Source organism: Bombus flavifrons, chromosome 14 (genome assembly GCF_040668555.2).
Source record: "Bombus flavifrons isolate JBK064 chromosome 14, iyBomFlav1_principal, whole genome shotgun sequence".
NCBI classification, from domain to species: domain Eukaryota; kingdom Metazoa; phylum Arthropoda; class Insecta; order Hymenoptera; family Apidae; genus Bombus; species Bombus flavifrons.
The window spans coordinates 957,815-970,034 of NC_138455.1; the positions used below are offsets into that span (position 1 = coordinate 957,815).

General features: G+C 26.8%; 3 protein-coding genes across 5 annotated transcripts; 2 read left to right on the forward strand and 1 right to left on the reverse strand.

Moving 5' to 3' along the window:
* The first annotated feature begins 10 nt into the window (after positions 1 to 10).
* Positions 11 to 3,951, forward strand: Fer1HCH (ferritin 1 heavy chain). The gene is made up of 5 exons (XM_069127944.1): positions 11 to 258; positions 2,456 to 2,577; positions 2,654 to 2,815; positions 2,922 to 3,065; positions 3,143 to 3,951. The coding sequence occupies exons 1-5, from the start codon at positions 189 to 191 to the stop codon at positions 3,296 to 3,298; spliced, it is 654 nt and encodes a 217-aa protein (XP_068984045.1). The 5' UTR covers positions 11 to 188; the 3' UTR covers positions 3,299 to 3,951.
* A 538-nt stretch (positions 3,952 to 4,489) lies between these two features.
* Positions 4,490 to 6,669, forward strand: LOC138187303 (aurora kinase C). The gene is made up of 4 exons (XM_069127942.1): positions 4,490 to 4,640; positions 4,977 to 5,550; positions 5,735 to 6,260; positions 6,381 to 6,669. The coding sequence occupies exons 2-4, from the start codon at positions 4,991 to 4,993 to the stop codon at positions 6,480 to 6,482; spliced, it is 1,188 nt and encodes a 395-aa protein (XP_068984043.1). The 5' UTR covers positions 4,490 to 4,640; positions 4,977 to 4,990; the 3' UTR covers positions 6,483 to 6,669.
* A 500-nt stretch (positions 6,670 to 7,169) lies between these two features.
* smid (nuclear valosin-containing protein-like smid) lies at positions 7,170 to 11,849 on the reverse strand. Of its 3 annotated transcripts, none has more exons than XM_069127005.1 (11): positions 11,416 to 11,849; positions 10,825 to 11,046; positions 10,509 to 10,760; positions 9,986 to 10,330; positions 9,680 to 9,899; positions 9,314 to 9,596; positions 8,768 to 9,224; positions 8,504 to 8,671; positions 8,105 to 8,431; positions 7,810 to 8,034; positions 7,170 to 7,718 (listed from the first exon to the last, which is right to left on the reverse strand). In XM_069127005.1, exons 1-11 carry the CDS (start codon positions 11,590 to 11,592, stop codon positions 7,593 to 7,595), a joined length of 2,802 nt encoding a protein of 933 aa, XP_068983106.1. In that variant the 5' UTR covers positions 11,593 to 11,849; the 3' UTR covers positions 7,170 to 7,592. The 3 variants fall into 3 exon arrangements, with proteins under 3 accessions (XP_068983106.1, XP_068983107.1, XP_068983108.1); XM_069127006.1 differs by lacking the exon at positions 11,416 to 11,849 and adding an exon at positions 11,331 to 11,350; XM_069127007.1 differs by lacking the exon at positions 11,416 to 11,849 and adding an exon at positions 11,331 to 11,348 and having other exon boundaries at positions 10,509 to 10,756.
* Positions 11,850 to 12,220: the final 371 nt, after the last annotated feature.

Consider the following 12,220-nt stretch of genomic DNA (forward strand, 5'->3'; position numbering starts at 1 on the left):
ATACGCATTTGTTGGTCAATTATTAAATAATCGATGATCGTACATCGTGTTTAGTTCACATACGTTCTCTTATCTAGCTTCACTAAAAGCAGCCTTCTATACCAGTGCGTATAAAGGTTGCTCCCGAAAAGTAAAATTACAAGTGCTTTCGCGATTTTTCGAGTTCTAGCCTCTGAAAGAATTCAACAATGAAGCTGATTTACATTTTGCTCGTCACTTTTCTTTGCATCAATGGATCGCTAGGAAATAAACTTCAATGTAAGTCTATTATTTATCTTACAATGTTTGTTTTGAATACTCTTTTGACATTTTTGTGTAAAAACATCGATTAAGGTTAGCATGGTATTTCCTAACAGATTCCATTGTGATTTCTTATCCTCTCCATTTTTAAGTCCGTATTGTCCTTGGACAAACTGTTTTGTATTTCCTAAAAAGATGTTAAACATACAGGGATGGTATATTTACTAATTTTGATGTTTTAATTAGCACGTAATAATACAGCAAAATAATATATGTATATAATTATAATCTGTTCGTGTCGTAATGCAACAACTTAATGCGTATATGTATTCCTCGTAAACAACTTCTTTTCCTTAAAACGTAACATATGTAAGTAAAATATATTGTACATTACTTTCTTTAATTCGTGTTTTATTTGATGTAAAATTTCAATGTGTTTCAAATAACAATATTAAAAGTTAAACAACATTAGCTTTAAATATTAGTGTTCTAAAATTATAAATATTATCAATTACCTCTACATTCTATGTTTTAATATATTAATTTTCATGTAATATTATTTTTCTGTTATTTTGAAAGAATATAATTTTACATATTGCAATGCGTTTAGACAATCAATATCATTGTTAATATTTAAGGTTCTCAACATATCGTATATAAGAGATTATTCCCTGGACTCTAGACCATCTATATATATATATTGTCAATAAAATGTTGTGAATGTTAAATATTGACAATAATATTGATCCTCTGAACACTCCTTTATATTCTTTACCTGACTTTTGGACATTTTAGGTAACTGAACTTATTTGTAATGAATATGATTTCATAGCTCTTATTGTGTCATTATTCGTATGTATAAACATTGTCAGAAATATATATTAGATATTGTGAAAATGATTATGATCCAATGCCTATAATATAAATTTTTTAATTTCCTCATTCATTGGATTATTCATCATGTTACATGTACTTTTACTGTATATTTGTGTTCTTTGAAATAAATATGTATTTCAGATAATTTAACATTATTTTTATGTATAAAATTTGTATATTTTGTATGTTTTATATCTTATATATTTTATATTTTACATTTTATATTATACTCTATATTCTTAATATTTTTTTAACCTAATTAAAAGTTATTACTTTATATGAATGAACAAAGATAAAATATTTCAATATACATCATTATTGAAAATCCATGATCAATATTACTGTTGTACATGTAACTAAAAAGAAAATTATTCTATATTACGTGCAAAATACATTAATAAAATAATATAACAATTAGAGCCAGTAATTATACTATAATAAAACTAAATTTGACTATAAAGTTCTATATACCCTTCACTATTATGTTACATTTTATGTATTTATTTGTAATAATTTGTCTTGAAAATTATTTTATTGTATTAAAAAGATATTTGATACATAATTTTCTAAGCTTTAGAACAAGCTAATAGACTTTCATGATTCTAGACTGTTAATTAGTAAGCATTATCGACTATCTTATTTGTACAATGATAACACTTGATAAGCTTTACGTGACAATGTAAACGTATTGATTACTTGTTCTAAAGTCCACATTCAATATAAATGTGTACTGTACATTGTTCTGAGAAGTCAGATAATTTAATCTAACCTACTTTACATCATTAACTTCATTTTCTAATATCATAAACTGGTTTTTGTTTCAGCCTTAAATAAAAACTTTTAGCATTTATTTTAATTTTATGATAATTATTTTTTATACTAGTTTCGTTTTTATCTACTATAGTATATTTATTGTATATATTAATACATCAAAATACATGTATTGTATCAGAAAAAATTAAAAATAATATTCAAAGTTAGACACTAACAAAATAATGACAATTGAAGTAATTTGTAGCTAACTATATATTTTTATACTTATAGAAGATTTAAGAATATAATCTTATCCTAAGTGTATACAAGATTTCATCAGATTTGATAAATTACATGTGATCATTGCTTTATTATCTATTTATGATTTCAATAAGTAATATATCTACAGTATTGTGAAATGCTACAATAGTATTTCAACATATTTTGTAAAAAATGTTATATATAGTTTTTTAAATATCGTTTATTACTTTTAGCTGTTTTTATTTCTTTATGTATCATTTAAGATTTTAATAAAATATATATTATGTATTTTTATCATTAATAAATACTTAATTAATACTTGTAGGTACATCCAGATCTGTATTTGATATACCAAAGAATTGGACGCAAATGGCTAATTCATGCATGAATGAATTGAAAGCTCAAGTGAATACTGAGATTAATGCTGCTATGACTTATCTTGCAATGGTAATTGCATTTTTTCATTGTTTTACAATGTATTTTGTTGAGAAATATTATATTTATACATTCTTCTTTATTTTAGGGTGCTCATTTTGCTCGTGATACAGTTAATCGTCCAGGAATTAGCAAGTTTTTCTTTGATTCTGCCAGTGAAGAAAGAGAACATGCAATAAAAATTATTGAATATCTGTTAATGCGTGGTCACTTAACAGACGATGTTAGCAAACTCTTGGACATCAGTTCGGTGTGCATTTGGAACTATTTTATTATAAATATAATTTTATTTTAATTTATGTTTTATAATGTACAAATTAATCATATAATTAAAAATATACAAATATTGTTTTTAGCTGGGACCATTGCGCGAGACCTGGAGTAACGGTATTGAAGCTCTAAAAAACGCTCTTGAATTAGAAACTGACGTTACAAAAAAGATTCGCAATATTATCAAACACTGTGAAAAGCCAAAAGACAGCAACTTCAATGACTATCATGTAAGTTATATTGCAGAAAAAATGCATGTGATTACAATATTAAATTTATTTCATTGTTCCAAATTGATTAATTTCAGTTGGTGGACTACCTCACTGGAGAATTTCTAACTGAACAATACAAAGGTCAACGTGATCTTGCAGGAAAAATTTCAACTTTGGGCAAAATGATGGCAACAAATGGAGTATTAGGAGAATTCCTGTTTGATAAGAAACTTTTGAATAATGAAATTTAATTTGTACTTGAAATAACAAAAATTTTACTCCAACATTGCATATGAAATTATGGCCATATTTAGAATGAACTATGTATATTAGGTGTAAACGATAGAGTCCGGTTGTAAATTAAAACTTTAAAAAAAACACCCATTGATATAATCGCATCTAGGACCGTACGCATTTTGTACAGGTAATTTAAATGTTAAACTGCGAACGTTATTTGTAAAACTTTCATTTAAAATCTTTGTAATCGAAACTATATAGCAATAAGTCTCTATTACTTCTTACACAATAACAATGATGTATTGATAAAAGTTAACATGTAATTAAAGATTAATACATATACTTTTGAAAGGAATAGTTTCAAATTAATATCGTACGGTCTTACAAGAGACTCGATACTTCGGTATTTGAAACGTATAAATTTTAGTTCATCACTAAAATTTATAATTTTACGACTGTGCTATATCGTTTCCACTTACAGTAACTTAGTTTTATTAAATTTTAAGTTAGTATCAAAGATATAAATTGTGTTCTATATAAAATATTTTTCTAAATGTGGTCTGTAATATAGACATACAAGAAACCCTGTTTACAAATGTTTGTTAAACTGTAATAAATATATTACTCTTACCAAATAAATGAATATTTTAGAATTCATACAAAACAATACATATTTTGTCCATTTTTCCTAGTAAAATATAAAATTGCTATTAAAATATAAAAAGTACTTTTATTGTGATAGTTTATACTTTAACTTACAACAACAAATTTTTAATTCTTACAAAGAAACTGTTCTCATTTATCACAATCGTAATCGTGATGCATAAATGTACATTAATACATTATTTTAAAAATTTGTTTATATTTCCCAAAATATTACATCCGTTTATATTGACACATATGTACATAATGATATATTGTATTTCATATTTTAGTTTAAATTAACGATACTAAAAGTAATATATGTACATTAATTATTAATTTAGTACTAAAATTTGATTTTTATCAAATTTTATTGTTATTATTTACTTCCAGATCCATACATCTATTTCACATTCTTAATATTTATATAAATAGGATTTGTGCAAAAAATGTATATCAAAAATGTAATTTTGTTATGTTTAGTTATTAATATTAATTTGAAGTTATTGAATTTTTTGGTCTTTACAGATCTTATAATACGTAGCGCTGTTAACTATGACTCTCACTTCTTAATAGAGTTGAATATCTTGTAATTTATTTTCTATACATGATTGAATATTCCGGCCAATGAGAATAAAGTGTGGAAATTCGTTATTTTGAAATAGAATTGAAGATACAACGTTTGTAAGAGAATTTGTATTTCTTGCTTTAAACGTAAGTGTTTTAGTTATTGTTATTAATTTCTTAATATAGTTATTTAAAATATGGACATTGTTTCTTTTATTGATTATGTAAAATATTTTTAAAATATCAATTCATTGTAACCTTTTAAATAATACATTGTACTTTATTCTTTAAATATTGTTTATAAAATTTTTATGTGAAATATGTGTATATTTATATGTGTATATACAGAGTTTTAATTTTTTTATTAACATATAATGAATCTCTGTATAATCTTATAATTTTTAATTCTTGCATTATGTAATAAATTAATTGTTTATTAAAAGACTTCTATTTGTTAATACTTTATGCTATTTTCAATCATAGGTTATATTTAAGCAATGCTGAAGGATAAAAGATCTAAGTCTCAAACACAAAAGGCAATTTCTCAAGTTGAAAATAATCTTAAACAGTTAAAGATATCAAAAGTAAGTTCTGTATTGACTGAGAATACATCAAGAAATACAGAAAATTTAAATAGTACAAACAGTCAATGCAATACTTATTTGGCAAATATCAAACAAATTAAAGAAAAGGGCTCTAAAAAGTCAACAGAATTGATGCCGCCACCTAAATTACCTATATCTTCTAACACGATAGCATATATATCAAATATAACTGATGATGACAAGGAAAATAAAACTGAAAAAAATAGAGACATTGAGAAGAATGTAGAACAAAGCAATACAAATAAAAAGAGTCAAAGTGAAAAGAAGTGGGTTTTAACTGATTTTGATATTGGACGACCATTGGGAAAAGGAAAATTTGGAAATGTTTATCTAGCTAGAGAGAAGAAATCAAAATTCATCATTGCTATGAAAGTATTATTTAAAGCACAAATACAGAAAGCTGATGTGGAACATCAAGTTAGGAGGGAAATAGAAATTCAAACACATTTAAGGTAAAAAATTTTAATATTTATAGTAAAAAGGAAATATTGACTGTTATCATAAAAACTTCAATATCTTAAAATTTATTTAAATTTAAAATTACATTTGATTGTTCCATCAACTTTTGCTACAATATAAATAATATCTTTTATAAGACGAATTAGAGTAAATGTACCATTCTTATTTTTCGTATAGGCATCCAAATATCTTAAAAATGTATGGATATTTTCATGATGATAAAAGGGTATATTTAATTTTGGAATATGCCCCAAATGGAGAATTATTTAAAGAATTGAATGCACAACCAGAGAAACGTTTTGATGAAATTAGAACAGCAACATATGTATCTCAATTAGCTGATGCTTTAAAATATTGTCATAGTAAAAAGGTGATACATCGTGATATCAAGCCTGAAAATTTATTACTTGGTATAAAGGGTGAATTAAAAATGGCAGATTTTGGATGGTCTGTCCATGCACCCTCATCTAGGAGAAATACTTTATGTGGTACTTTAGATTATTTACCACCAGAAATGGTTGTTGGAAAAACACATGATCATACTGTAGACTTATGGGGACTTGGTGTGCTTTGTTATGAATGTTTAGTTGGTAAACCTCCTTTTTTAGCTGAAACTTATGATGAAACATATATAAAAATCAAGAAAGCTCAATATAAATTTCCAAACTTTATTAGTGAAGGTGCAAAAAATTTAATATCTAAGGTGAGCTGTTATTTTATGTTTGTAAGATAAAAAAGTGCATTATTAACTAAACTAAATTATTAAAAAGTTTGACTACTATATGAAAATAATAAGTGATAACTTTTCATTTTTTTATTCTAGCTTTTAGTAGTTGACGCAAATCATAGATTACCTTTAGAAGATGTTTTAAGACATCCTTGGATTGTGCAAAATCGAACAACAGAACCACATGTACCACAATGAAGTTGTTAAGTTAATAAGTTTTATATTTTGTCTTATAAAACAGTTATATTTCATTAAAAAATATTTTTCAGCAAGAAATCTATTTTAGATATTTTCTTATATTATTCCTAATATTGTTATTTTATACGTAAATTAAAGTATTATATAATTTGAAGCAGTATACTACATGTTTTTTAAGACGTATATTCTATTAATAACTTAATTACAACATAATTTTAATGTAATCAGTTATCGGAGTTTATTTCAGTTTTCTTAAGTCGAATTTACATTGTTATGTTTATTAACATCGTTGTTGAACACTGCTTTCACCTTTGCTTTCTTCCGCGGATGAAATAAGGATGAAAAGTGTTCATTCGCCGTGTACCTCTAAAGTGAAATAGTGTAAATTCGACTTTAATTTTTGGAGTTTAGCTTATTATATCTATATCAGACTGAAAAACAAGTGATATTATAACAATGAATTACAAGTAATAATTTGGAATAAAAAATATATTGTATAAGAAAATTATGTATATATTAAGTATTTTAATGTTATTGGAATATTTGTAGGTAGTAAATTTACATAAATGTCTTTCATAAATACGATATGTTTTTATGTATAAACATATCGTGTATATTAAGAAAGTGTATATTAAGAAATAAAATCATAATTAGTTATTTTTGTAGACAAATAAATGAAATAAGTAATTATAAAAAACTTTATTTATTGACAAAAATTGAATCATAAATTTTTTTTTAATAATTTTTGTATACATAGTAAGCTTAATTCTTTTTTATTGAACTAAATAAAATTATTTTCATTATTCAAAAATATATCGAACATAAATTTGATTTGTTTTATAAAAATGTCATTAACATTTCTATATTGCATATATTCTACACTTAAAAAATAAAGAACATCGTCAGTTTTTATTTTAAAACAGTAAATTAAGATCTAATATATTACATTTACATCTTCGATCGACAGAGATGGACACTAGAATGCCTCAACTACAAAAGTGAGGCTAAGGCATACAATATGTATTTTTTGTGTGAAATTCACTGTCATCTGCTTAAAAGTACTTTGTAATGGAAGATTTTTTACATGTTTATTTAAGATTTATTTTTATTTCACGTTTCCATAGGTTCCATGACTACATCTACTATAGGTGTATCTGTTGGAGTTTCCATAGGTGTATCATCGGATTTCTTTTTAATTGAATACAATTTCTTTAATTTTTCATAGTGTTTGATATCCTATAAGTTATACATGTATTGTTGTTATGCAATTAACCTATATTTATAAAAATGAATGTTTATTTTTTATTAATGAAACAAATGTGTTTACCTTTTCTTGTACGGACGGTCTTATTTTATCAAATGCAACTACGAAATGTCGCATAGAGATTTCTGGTTGTCCTGAATAATGCATATCCATTAATTCTCTTAATGCTTCTATCCCAGCTTCTCTGATTAAAGCTGCTAAGTCGGCTCCAGTATAACCATCACATTTACTATTATATCCTATTTCTTCAAGATTTACATCTGCAGCTAATTTTGGTTTGGTTGCATTCTGTAAATATACGTTTATTTCTAAAGAGAACAAATTTTTTTAAAATGTTTCTTGAAAACAAAAACGTTACCTTTGTTAGTGCTCTTAAGATGTCAACACGATCTGCTGAGGTAGGCAAATCAACATATAAAATCTTATCTAATCTTCCTGGTCTTAATACTGCTGGATCTATAATATCAGGACGATTGCTCGCAGCCATTAAAAATACTCCTTGTCGTCCTTCTACTCCATCCATTTCAGTCAACATTTGATTTACAACACGTGAAGTAGCAGAATTATCACCTTCTGATCGTCTGGGACACAATGCGTCCAATTCATCAAAAAATATAACGCACGGAGCAGAATTTCTAGCTCTAATAAAACACTGTCGAACTGCTTTTTCACTTTCACCGACATACTGAAATAATAAAAATAAAATATTTAATAATTGCATCTTATAATATTTATTATAATCATCTAAAATTATTACCATATTTAAAAGCTCTGGTCCTTTAACAGAAATAAAATTAATACCAGCCTCATTTGCAATAGCTTTAGCTAGTAATGTTTTCCCACAACCAGGTGGACCACATAATAATACTCCAGTTGGTGCTGTTAATCCTAGCGCTATAAAGTGTTCGGAATGTCGAATTGGAGCCTAGAATATTAAACAAAAAAAAAAATATTTTATATCTTTTAAATGTGTATCAAATTATTCCAATATTTTTAATTAAGCCAATATAAATATACTTACAAGTATAGCCATTTGCAATTCTTCTCTAATATCTCGTAACGAACCGACATCATCCCATGTAACATCAGGTACTGTTGCAAAACCTTCTCTTTTGGCTGATGGCTGAATTATATGAACAGCAGTTTCAAAGTCATTGTGTTCAATACATAAATTTGATAGTCTTTCTGAAGGAAGTGGCGGATCATTACGCAACCAAGTAAGTAACCCTGTTAAATCTGGAGATTTGGAATTTTCTTGTATTACATCCATTTCCAAAGTTGCTTGAAGACTCTCTGCATTACTCGTTTTACCTAACTTAGGAACATTATTTTGATTTGAGGTAGATGGTTCAATGGTTACTTCTTTGACTAAATTGCTAGAATTTTCAAAACTTTCAGTTTTTTTCTCAATAACAGTACTATTTTCTGGAATTTCTGAAGATTTATTATCTGGAACCGACCTCAAGTCTTCAAGTATTCTAATAAGAATATAAGAACATAGGAAAATATAATTGACCATATTAAATAAATTAATTTTAATATACTTATTGAATATTTAAACAGCTACCTGTCCATAGCTGCCATAGCTGCTTCTCTAATTAATGCAACTAAATCAGCTCCAACAAAACCTGGTGTAAGTGAAGCTATTGTGGATAAACTAACATTTGGAGCAAGTGCTACCTTTTTTGTGTGTACAGCTAAAATCTTTGCTCTTGCATCTCTATCTGGTATACCCAGACACACTTCGTGGTCAAATCGGCCAGCTCTCCTTAATGCAGGGTCCAATGAATCAGGTCGATTTGTTGCTCCAAGTACTAATACCCTAGTACCATTTTCTTTCAAACTTAGTTCTGTCCAATAACATATTTTCTACTTGAGAAATTATTTTAAAATTAATGTAATTTACTGTAGTTTGACTATAATGGTAAATTACCATCCAAACATGATAACAGTTGTGCAACAATTCTTCTCTCCATTTCTCTTTGAGCTGTGGCTCTATGTGGTGCTACAGCATCTATTTCATCTAAAAAAATGACACAAGGTGCTATTGTAAGTGCCTGTTCAAATAATTCTCGAATTCTTGCTTCGCTTTCGCCTGATACTCCTGCTACCAATTCAGGTGCTGCTACTTTCAATAATGGTATATCTAACTCCTAGTTTTCAAAAATATTAAATAAATAGTCAAATAAAACCAATTATTGATACTAGACCAACTATTGACATTAAAATAGTATCTTACTCCTGCAATAGCATACGCTAATAAGGTCTTTCCACATCCAGGTGGACCATGAAGTAAAAATCCTCTTGGTGGAGATATACCAAGTTGCTTAAAGATTTCTGGATGTTTCATATGTGCAAGTAATTTACATACAGTTTTTAAAGCTTTATCATTTCCTCCTATGTCAGCAAATGTGACTTTGGATTCAGAAATTGGTATCCCTTTGACTTTTTTTATGAACATGAATTGACTACTATCAATGTCTTTATCACGTTGTCGCTTCTTTGTAGATTCTACCATTGTGTTTGAGGTTGTTGTAGTAGCTGCTGTGCTCACTGTAGTAGCTTGTTGTATTTCTTTACTAGGCTATAAAAAGTAAATCAGGTAATGTCTCTGGTATAACATTATTTTGACATAATAGGCTTCATGTATCAGTACTATTATTTCGATGTAGATTTCATATTAAATTATATTTGAAGTAGATGATATTTAACAATAATAAGTTTAAGAAATGTAACTCTATTAAAGAAAGCTTTAAATTTACTGTTGTTTGTTGTTCGACTTCTTTAGCATGCACAGCTTTTTCTGTACCCGAAGATGGACCTGGTTTCTGTTGATCTTTCTCCACAATCTCGGGTTCATTTATTTTATTTGAATTTGATTCCACTTTGCTTACATCATCATCGCTACTAATATCTATAAGTTCCTTATCACTGGAATTTCCATTCTGTTTGTTTTGTGATTTTTTATACATTTTTAAGAGCATTCCATCTAACATAGTATTTTGAGGATCTGACTAAAACCAATATATTTCTTTCAAAATTTACTATATCATACTTAAATATTATATCTATATATACCTCGACATCAACTTCTTCCTCTTCATCTTCATCATCATAAGGAGGCCATTCACGAGAACAATATTTCTTTGCAAACATTTCTGTAAGTTCATCATATGCTTTACGCACTAATATCCTGAAGGGACCTCGCTTTTTAATACGGTAATCTCTATACTTCTTTTGTAAAGCATCTGCCATTTCATTAACGTCAATATAGACTTTATTTTCATTTTCATGCATATACTAAAACAATAAAAAAATTAATTATTCAGAAGTACTAAAGTATAAAGTAGAAGATGTACTAACATATTATCTTAAAACAATTAGAATTAATGATTATATTAAGTAATTTTCCACAAAATTAAAAATATTGAAAGACATAAAGATGTTCAAAGAGTGGAATAAAATAAAATTTTATTTAAAAAAGCGACATTATATACAAGTATTTAACTAGTTTGTGTAAAATTATTTATATGTATTACACAGTTATTACATATTATATTTTAAGGTTCAATGCATAAATTTACCACGTAAACTGCATAATATAAAAAGTGTTGATTTTAGACACTTGTTAAATTAAAAATTCTAAAAGTTATAAAATAATTCAATCACCGTTTGTACACGTGATATTAGTAATTGATCCCGCAAGTATTTATGAGAAGAATCAATTTTATGTTTATTATTCATAGTTTTTGATTTATAATCTCCACTAGATCCTTGTAATGGAATAATATCAATCGAAGGATTCAATTTTCCAACCTTCTGCATTTTTCTAATGCCAGGCGTCATGAACACTGTTGCAGAAATTAAATGATCACTAAAGTTTTATTTTTACTTCCTTATATGTTCCAACACGTGTTATCATGTACGTATCAACATTCTTTAAACACAAGTGCGTCTTCGATTTTAGGAAACTTCAATACTTTAACTATAGCCAACTATAACGAAAAGAAAAAGAAAAGAGTACATCGGTAAAGCGGGAACAATTTCCCTAGTAAATTATTTCACAAAGCTAGAAATAAAAAAGAATAATATATAGAGTGGAATGTATTCAAAGTCAAAGATCATTTCAAACTATAATTACGCTATGAAAAATTATATTATATAGTTTATTAATCTATAGAACATATTTTATAACAAAAACTTTCAGCATTTGTTGATAATATATATTTTACTATTTTTATATATTTTTCGCAATTGTAAAAGAAATTTAAACTTAATTAAAGGAATGAATACGAGTTGTATAGCTGCATTATCAGAGGTGAATAGAGAGATCGCCGATGCAATGTTAAAAAAAACAGCTGGAAGATCCATACTAAAAATAAGGCCCTCTACCTGCAAACGGTCGAACTATATGCACATTTCTTCTCCACTGCTATTGGTGGGAGAAACATGCGCATGCACGGCGAAAAATGTA

Bases quoted from the DNA above. Each gene is read 5' to 3' on its own strand.
- Fer1HCH (XM_069127944.1), top strand. From the start codon at position 189: ATGAAGCTGATTTACATTTTGCTCGTCACTTTTCTTTGCATCAATGGA. The intron at 2,578-2,653 runs GTAATTGCATTT...TCTTTATTTTAG, and splicing joins CTATGACTTATCTTGCAATG to GGTGCTCATTTTGCTCGTGA. The intron at 2,816-2,921 runs GTGTGCATTTGG...TATTGTTTTTAG, and splicing joins AACTCTTGGACATCAGTTCG to CTGGGACCATTGCGCGAGAC.
- LOC138187303 (XM_069127942.1), top strand. From the start codon at position 4,991: ATGCTGAAGGATAAAAGATCTAAGTCTCAAACACAAAAGGCAATTTCT. The intron at 5,551-5,734 runs GTAAAAAATTTT...TTTTTCGTATAG, and splicing joins GAAATTCAAACACATTTAAG to GCATCCAAATATCTTAAAAA. The intron at 6,261-6,380 runs GTGAGCTGTTAT...TTTTTATTCTAG, and splicing joins CAAAAAATTTAATATCTAAG to CTTTTAGTAGTTGACGCAAA.
- smid (XM_069127005.1), bottom strand. From the start codon at position 11,592: ATGACGCCTGGCATTAGAAAAATGCAGAAGGTTGGAAAATTGAATCCT. The intron at 11,047-11,415 runs GTGATTGAATTA...TTATTGTTTTAG, and splicing joins TAATATCACGTGTACAAACG to TATATGCATGAAAATGAAAA. The intron at 9,900-9,985 runs GTAAGATACTAT...TTTGAAAACTAG, and splicing joins TAGCGTATGCTATTGCAGGA to GAGTTAGATATACCATTATT.